Source organism: Atta colombica, unplaced genomic scaffold (genome assembly GCF_001594045.1).
Source record: "Atta colombica isolate Treedump-2 unplaced genomic scaffold, Acol1.0 scaffold149, whole genome shotgun sequence".
Taxonomy (NCBI): Eukaryota; Metazoa; Arthropoda; class Insecta; order Hymenoptera; family Formicidae; genus Atta; species Atta colombica.
In genome coordinates, this window is record NW_017259238.1 from 273,025 (window position 1) to 282,149 (window position 9,125).

Genomic DNA, 9,125 nt, shown 5'->3' on the forward strand with positions numbered 1-9,125 from the left:
TGTATGCGTTTTAGCAGTGTCCTTTCTACATTATAAAGCTAATACCTTATTGTTTCTCTCTGAAAGGACATTTTCCTTTACTTTCATATTCTGTTTTCATTATTGTGAATCAGTTTCAAATGTACCTCTTAACACATTACGTGAATTTATCTCGTGCGGGAAAAGATAAAATTTTGTCTGCATTCGAACAATGGAATGATTGCAAAAAGTAAATAGCAGATATGATAAATTACGTAAGAATATAAGATATTATTATTTCGATTCAATTTAGAAAATTTTTACGAACTTCAACGTTTATGAGTAAATTTCTGATTTGAGTTTGATTTGAGTAAAGTTGAGATAACATAGAGATGAAAGATAATTCTTAAAATTCAGATCTTGATTATGGATCATCCGTCCGCTTTTTGGATAAATACTTTCCGGATTAAATTAGTTATATCCGTACGATAATAAACAATTAATTAACAATTAATTTATATGTATATACATATAATTATGTGTTAATTACAGATATAAGTAATTCTTTTACTTTCTTACCTTTTTTATTGAAAATTTCAATGAGTTTTATGTTATGTTAATGTAAATTTCTAGATACATAAAGTTGCATGACATAAAAGTAAAAATTGATGCTAGTTCTTATGTTGAAATGTATTATGCATTCAATTAATGCGTATAACATTGTTATTTTGTACGTTCAAGCAAGTTTTTCAACAGTAAGCAAAATTAATGTAAAAAATTAATGACGAAGATTTTTTTATTTCATGATAATGACATAAATTCTATTTTAAGATCATAATGTTTGCATTCATTTATTCGTTCGGATCTATTCGTTATTGAGACGCATGACATTGTTTACAAAAAAATTTTTAAATAGTTTTTACATGATCAAAGTTAACGTGTACAAAGTTGTGGTACAATACATATTTTGAGTGTTCAGTCTCAAGTCTCTTTCTTTTTTAATTTTATATCAAAATACATACATGTGAAATTATAATTGCTAGTGTTCAAAAACTAATTAACCTTTTTCGCTTGTACTATAATCAAATATATTTTTACACACATTGTTACACACATTGTTACAAACACACGTGTATTGTTACGGAAATTGCAGTAAAATGTTTTCTTATGCATCTTTATTTATAATTATACAACATATAAGTTGTTGAATTGTACATCCTTTTTCTAGATATATAAAATTCGCTTACAACTTGCATCTCAAAATATGTACAAGTATATAGCTTAAATGTGCAACATAAGTGCACAGAAATATGTGCAATAACTGTGTAATAATACGTTGATACTATCCAAGTGAAACCAAGAAAAATTCGCGTATATTAATAATTATATACTAATAATTAGATTTTTGTTGCATTTGGGATATTTTTATATTTCAGCAGCGAAAAAAATGTTGCAAAATATTATTTTATATGAATATTGTTTAGCATATTTTTTCCTCTTTTAATATTTATTCTTTACGATATTTATTCTTTTAATATTTATTCTTTACCTTTAAATACTTTTAAATATGCAATTCCATCGAAAACCTGATTTTTGTGAACCTAGCACTCTATTTTTTATTAATTAAATTTGTTTTATATTATAAAAAAATGTGATAATATTTCATTTGTAGTTGTTTGCCAATTTTTGAAATATCTCTAATCCGTTTGTGATATCTTCCTTAGAAGTTTGTAATTGTTAGTAGCGATTTGCTGGTCGTTTGTAGTTGCGTCGTTTAAAACACCGAAGGTACGTAATATTGTAAATTTGCGGTAACTTTTAAACGGTGCAACTACAAACGACCGGAAAATCACTACATACAAACAACTACAAACGATTCTGAATTAAGATACATTAAAAATTTTTTTAACCCAAACTCGAGTGATAGTCATTTAAAAAAAAAAATTTTATTATATTTTTGTTATATGAAACTACAAACAAAACTGTTGTTACTTCAAACAATTACAAACGAAATACTATCATTTTTTATAAAAAATTTAATTTATAGAAAGTCGAGGAGTGCCATGTTTACAAAGGTGAAAACCTATGATAAAAATGCATTATGATAATTAAAATCTTTATCTTTTAGATATATTGCCATAACAAACTATACTTAACGTGTTTATTCCGTTTAATATTTATTTAGTTTTTATTTATTTTTTTTCAAAAAATATGATTAAATCTAGATCCATAATGTTCTTAAATGACATAATAAATCGGAATACAATGTATTATTGATAATATTGATAGAGATATAAAAACATCCAAATGATTGTTTATATATAAAAAAAGAGAATTAAAGAAATGCATTTTAATTTAAGAAGTTTTTGAATAAATATTTAAATGCGCTAAATCATCATTGCATAGAACGAAACAAGGTGAGATAAGACAGAGAAGTCTTCACAACCTTTAAGAAATAAAAGTTTTTTCGGTAAACTGCGATTATAACAACAAAAATTAAAATACAATAATGCAGTTATATGGTTACCATGGCAAAATTATCGATGGATAGAATCATTAGTTTACCAGCTGTTATTTTGCAAGGTATTATTGTTCTATACATCATTAGGAGCAGAAGTTTTCGACATCTTTGCGAAGTGTAATACCAATTCGTTCTGCAGCTATTATATGAAATGAGAAAAATTAAAATTAAAATGATTAACGATAAATCTAGCAAGTATTTATAATTTATACTAGATTTCTATCTTGTTATCCAAACATAGAAAGCTACAAAATCTGTTTTTTTATTTGCTTGTGTACATATAAAGGGTCAGTGTAGTAAAATTAGAATTAAAGTAGAATTATTAATATGTGATTATTTGTAGCAATTGTAATATGTCCAAAATATAAAATAAACATACATTTTTATTTAAGTTTTTCTTTAGGGCTTAGAAAAAAGAAAGAAAAAGGAGGTAATTAGACTACCGAATTGAATAAATTTATATTCTTACATAGATTCGTATGGAAGGATGCTGTAATCCAGTAGAAATTGACCTTGCCAGAAATGTAGAAACAAATGAATGAGTTGTCCAAAATACATACTAATAGGTGCAACGATGTCATTCATGTTCTTGTCAAGATTTATCAACATCTAAAATGAATATTTATTATAATTACTGTCCACACTTCTTTCGACTAACGCACTATAACTGTTCGAAATATTGAATCGCGATTATTAAATTAAAGCTAAAAGTGGTATTATTTTTCTCAAATTTGTTTTTGTCTTCGCGAAAATTCTCATTCCATTCCATTCTACCAAAAGTATTTAGAACATAAAGAGGAAAAAACTGATATGTACTTGTATACCATATAAACTGCCAATAATCATGTTAAAGTTAAGATTTATCAGAAATATCTTCGTATACACAGATTCAATATGTTCCGCAAATCTGCGAAATAAGAACACTAAATAATTATAATTAATATGTAAATATCACACAACGGTAGAAATGAGTGCAGAGTTCAATGTGTTCCAAATCTGTGAAATGAGAATACTAAATAATTATAATTAAAGTATCGCACAAGTGGCAAAAATAGGGGTCATTACTATTTCTTCATACGTACTCTATTACACCGAGATGTCTACGTAAACAGTGTAAAGTTTTATAATAATTGTCGTCTTTAATTTTATCTGATTTTGCGTCCAACTGGTCCGTGTCATTTTTTCCAATGTTTTCCAATACATTTCTGTAAAGTCAAGAAAAATATCGATGTTTTTGAAAAACTAAGATTTTATAAGTTGTCGAAGAAATAAACAAATTTATGAAGAGCATTGTTATTTTTTTATAATCAAGAGAGATCATTTTTACCCAATAATGGAGAACATTCCGCAAGCATGTTGAATGAGGGTATAATACAATGCATCAGCCACGACTGTGGCAAACGAATGAGCGACTACGGCCGCATAACTATGCACTGCTATTGGATATATATACTGATTGAATTTCTTGCCGTATTCTACGCGGAAGGGTAATCTCGACTCGAATGGAATGGAAGATTTTGTTATATTAATGATATCATCCGCCATCAGGGTCAGCATGATTGGTTTCACCACGAAAAGACTCGCTGTCGTATGCATTAAAACTAGGGAAAATGATATTCATTGCAAAATCTTAAAATCTTTATACATTGATATGTTTAAAATAAAAAAATCGATTTTGTGATAAGCACATTGTTTATACAATTTTTTCTAAAGTTTAATGACAATGCTGTAAGATTGCAAGGAATATGGTCTAGAATACACACTTACGTATATGTGTGCGTGTAAGATATAATATTTATTTTAGTTTTTTACAATCTTGAAATTATACACACCTGCATAAAATGTCGCCAGATTCTGTCCATACTTACTGTGCCGTTCCAGAATAACCTTTTCTATTGAATTTAATGATTGCCAATCCTTTTGTATTATATTAAGACAAGCCTTTACCTAAACACATGCTCGCGTATTTCTTGCTAATGTAAAATTTTTTCATATAAAAGTCAAGTGTTAATGCAAGTTTGAAAATTTATCACTTACTTTCTCGCTATTTAACATTATAAACAATAGTTTAGAGCTGAATGTTATACTGATGAATATTGGTGGCACACATTCAAACACGTCATCGAGAGTGATCGAGCCGATTAGTAAATAAAGTATCTGTATTAGAGTTAATGCAATCACGAAATAAATTAATTGTAATAAATTAATTTTTTTTTTTAAAGCCTATGTACACATTTATATTAATTTTTTTATAATTTTCCATAAACATTAAAATTTTCTTTTTTCTGATAAATTATATCAAAATTTATTAACACACTATTTTTCTATCTTTCTTTTTCGGATCTTATTAAGTTATACCTTTCAAAAATTTAATAATTTATAATTCGGCATATGTATGCGTAAGCGTATGTGTGTGTAATTTTCATACACTTTGATGAATAACTGTATATCAATATATTAAACTTCTAGTCGTGTAAAAAAAAAAAAAATCATGCAAGTATCTCTACAGCGCAGATGATGATTCTTCTTTGGCAAACTTTTCGATAGATATACCTGAGGTATCAGAATAGTAAAGCTAAACACAAACAACGGTACGAAGCGAATACATCTATCGCGAAGTCTGTGATATGGCCATAATCCTGAAATAGTCAAATAGAATCTAACAACGCTATAATATCGGCTTTGTGCATCGTCTCTGTGATCTTTCTTCTCAATCATTTTTCGGAATAAGAAGATTGCGAAATATCAACTATTCCATTTGTACTTTATTCCATTCAACATTCAATTTTCAACAAGTTACGTAAGATTACTTATTGATTTCTTCCATTTTCTATTCAGCAACAGTATCGTAATTGTGCTGGAGGAATACATATGGACAATTACCTGCTGTGTTTCAATCCTTTTCATTTTACATTTTTAAAGCCGTTAGATATCGTTCTCTTTGAAGAGACATTTTATTTTCATTTCATATTCTGTATACTATAGTTTTCTTAGAAATTTCGTCTTAGAAAAGATGCAACTTTGTACTGCTTTAGAAAGCTGTATATACCTGCGTTAAAGAAAGTAAGCAGAAGTAATAAACGCGTGAAAATATATTATTAGTTTAAAATAATTTAATAGATCTTAATTTCTACAAATTATGATATTTATTTACCTTTAATTTAAATAAAGTTGGCGAATGTAACGTTAATAAAATGTGGATTGTAGAATTCATATATAATTTACGAAGTGTCTGTTTATTTTCACTGTTAATTAGGAAGATAAATTTTCCAAAATACCTGATCGGTTGATTACATATAGTTTACGTCAATAAACAATTAACTTACATACTTATGTAAAGTTACAAAAATTGTTAGAGAAGTGTGGACTTCTTTGACAAACATCTATATGTAACTTCTAGATATTGCGGAAAAAAAATGATAAGTATATTTGTATGGAAGCAAAAGATGATACTTAATTATTGTAATGAAATACATGCGTACGATTATATTAATATGTATATATCTATATTTTGGTTGCTATAAAATCAAAGAAAACTTATATCAGAAATTATAAAGAAAAAAAGAAAAGTACATATAATACATAAAATTTTTATTACATTAAAGAGATGTACTTTAATTTAGACAATTTTGATGATTCATACGCCAAATCACTGGAGAGAACGAAACATAGTGAGATAAGATAGAGACGTTTTTACGACCTTTAAGAAATAAAAAATTCTTTGCTAAGCTACAATTACAATAGTATAATTGTAGAATGAGAACAAAATAACAATTTTATACTTACTGTAGCGAAACTTTCAATAGATAAAATCACTATTTTGCCAGCGGTGATTTTGCATGGTGACGTTGTTCTGTTCATAATTAGAAGAAGAAGTTTTCGACATCTGTGCGAAGTATAATACCAATTCGCCCTGCAGCTATTCAAAATAAGATAAATATGAATTAACATGATAAATACTAAACCTTTATATATTGATAGTAAAACCAAATGTTTGCATAATATTAGATCTTTATTTTGATATTTAACACAGAAAGCTGCAATCTATCTTTTGATTTGTATTTGTAAACTTGATTAAGATGGCTATACGGAAAAGCCATAAGCTTTTAGAATAATTACAAAAATATTCTATTTAGTAAAAATATTCTAATTAGTGGCTAAATTACAGCCCATGGCCATTTTTTTCTGTGTCGCCATAACACCTGAGTAATTGTATGTTACATATGAAGAAATTGCAATCAGAATTAAAATATCTGTAAGTGTGATTATTTATAATAATAATTGTAAATAATACGCCAAATTGTAAATTATACACCAAATTATAAATAATATGCTAAAAATCATACGTTTTGATATAACTATTTTTTGTGATGATTTAAAAAAAAGAATATAAGTATCGATTAAGAAACCGATAATCTTGACTTTGACATATATTGTGATCTTGAGTGACCTTCAACAAGTTTCAACCGTCGCTCGTCCTTCGTTAAAAAGTTATAAACAAAAGATGTTTAAGAAATAAAATCTCATTTCTGTTATACAAGATTAAAATTTTGACTCTCATATCCAACCTTCCTTTCTGCTTGGAGCGCATAACTTTCATCTGAAGCGACTCTCATCCTAATTCCTCCCCCCTACTCCTCCTGCTATGAGCATATGATTTCCATGCAAATCAACTTTCACTCTACCTCCTCTCTGTTTTAAACAGTCAAATTTTTCACATTAAGAACAAATTTTCTGCTAAAGCAGTGTACTTGTGTTCGCGTGGAAAGTCGCGCGCCACTAAACAATAGGGAGAGGTGGATTGCAGAAGGTGGATAGTTTAGAATTATATAATATCAGTTTCTGATGTTATATATAGCCGAAATAGGTCGTTATTTTTTCAAACTTTTTTTGTTAATAACTTTTTAACTTTGTCAAGGTCAAGGTCATTGGAGTTTAGTCGCCTAATCGATATTTTTATCAAAAAAAGGAATAAATCAGAAAAATAAGGTAACTAATTATGAAAGAATCCACCAAATTAACATGCACTTACATAGATTTATATGGAAGGATACTGTAATCAAGTAAAAATTGAGCTTGCCAAAAATGAAGAAATAAATGAAGGAATTGTGCAATATACATAGTTATTGGTCCAGCGATATCTCTTGCGCTTTTATCTAAATTCATTAACACCTAAAATACACGTTTAACTTATTTTCGTATTTATTTCGACAGTCGCAATTTGCAGCGCTTATGAGGATGACTGAAGATTATTTTTCCATAATATTGTTAAAATATGACAAATCCTCGTATGTTTTAAAATTATTTGTAGTATAAAAAAGAAAGATGATACGTACTTGTATACCAGTTAAACTTCCAATGATCATATTTAAGTTAAGATTAATTAGAAATATTTTCGTAAATAACGATTCGATATGTTCAGCAAATCTGTGAAATCAGGACACAATTATATATAAATTAATACATATAGGTATATGTATAAATCAACGATAGAACGTTATGCAGAACGTTATATTTTTAAACATACTCTATCACGAGAGGATGTCTACGCAAACAATGTAAAGTTTTACTGTAATTATTATCTTGTATCTTAGCTCGTTTTGTATAAAAAATATCCTCATTATTTTTGCCAATGTTCTCTAGTGTGTTTCTGTAATATAAGAAATGTCACTGCTTTTGGCAAACCGAGATTTTGAAATTATGAGTCACTGAAAAAATTGATTATAATTCAAGAAAAGCGTTTCTATCTTTTTATGATCAACGGAGACTTTACCCAATAATTGAGAACATTGCGCAAGCATGCTGAATTAAACTATAATACAAGCCATCAACCGCGATTGTGCCGAACGTGTGAGCGAACACGGCAATATAACTATGCAGTGCTATCGGATATATATATTGATTGAATTTCTCGCCGTATTCAACGCGAAATGGTAATCTCAGCACAGAAGATTTTGTCACATTGAAGATGTCATTTGCCATCAGAGTCAGCATGATTGGTTTAAGTACGAAAAGACATCCCGTCATATGCATGAAAACTGGAGAAAATGGTAATCTTAGCAAGATCTTTATACTATTTTATTAATGTGTACAAAAAAATGAATTTTTTTGATAAATGTACTCTTTAAGCAATTTTTTAAAGAAGTAATAAGATAATATTTCGTAAAATCGTGGAAGATTTTATATATGCAAAATATACGCAAGTTATACTATAATCTGTGTTGTACCTGCATAAAATGCTGCTAGATATTGCCCATATCTTGTGTGTCGTTGCAGAATGATCCTTTCTATATCTGTATTTAGTGATAACCAATCCTTTCGTATTATATTAAGACAAATCTTTACCTAAACACATGCTGCCGTATTTCTTACTAATGTAACATTTTTTCATATAAAAGCCAAGTGTTAATGCAAGTTTGAAAATTTATCACTTACTTTCTCGCTATTTAACATTATAAATAATAATTTAGAGCTGATCATTATACTGATGAATATTGATGGCACACATTCAAATACGTCATCGAGAGTTATCGAGCCGATTAGTAAATAAAGTATCTGTATTAGAGTTAAACGCAATCATGAAATAAATTAATCGTTTTTTTTTTAAAAGCCTATGTACACATTTATATTAATTTTTTAATAATTT

The 9,125-nt window shown here is 27.9% G+C and overlaps 2 protein-coding genes across 2 annotated transcripts; both read right to left on the reverse strand.

Annotated features, from left to right (window-relative positions):
* Positions 1-2,353: 2,353 nt before the first annotated feature.
* Positions 2,354-4,360, reverse strand: LOC108685229. Its single transcript, XM_018189916.1, has 7 exons — positions 4,312-4,360; positions 3,807-4,080; positions 3,562-3,684; positions 3,296-3,386; positions 2,949-3,088; positions 2,486-2,618; positions 2,354-2,404 (listed from the first exon to the last, which is right to left on the reverse strand). The coding sequence occupies exons 2-7, from the start codon at positions 4,073-4,075 to the stop codon at positions 2,354-2,356; spliced, it is 807 nt and encodes a 268-aa protein (XP_018045405.1). The 5' UTR covers positions 4,076-4,080; positions 4,312-4,360.
* Positions 4,361-6,128: 1,768 nt separating this feature from the next.
* LOC108685230 (odorant receptor 13a-like) lies at positions 6,129-8,776 on the reverse strand. The gene is made up of 7 exons (XM_018189917.1): positions 8,707-8,776; positions 8,253-8,517; positions 8,007-8,129; positions 7,816-7,906; positions 7,512-7,651; positions 6,266-6,398; positions 6,129-6,179 (listed from the first exon to the last, which is right to left on the reverse strand). Exons 2-7 carry the CDS (start codon positions 8,510-8,512, stop codon positions 6,129-6,131), a joined length of 798 nt encoding a protein of 265 aa, XP_018045406.1. The 5' UTR covers positions 8,513-8,517; positions 8,707-8,776.
* Positions 8,777-9,125: the final 349 nt, after the last annotated feature.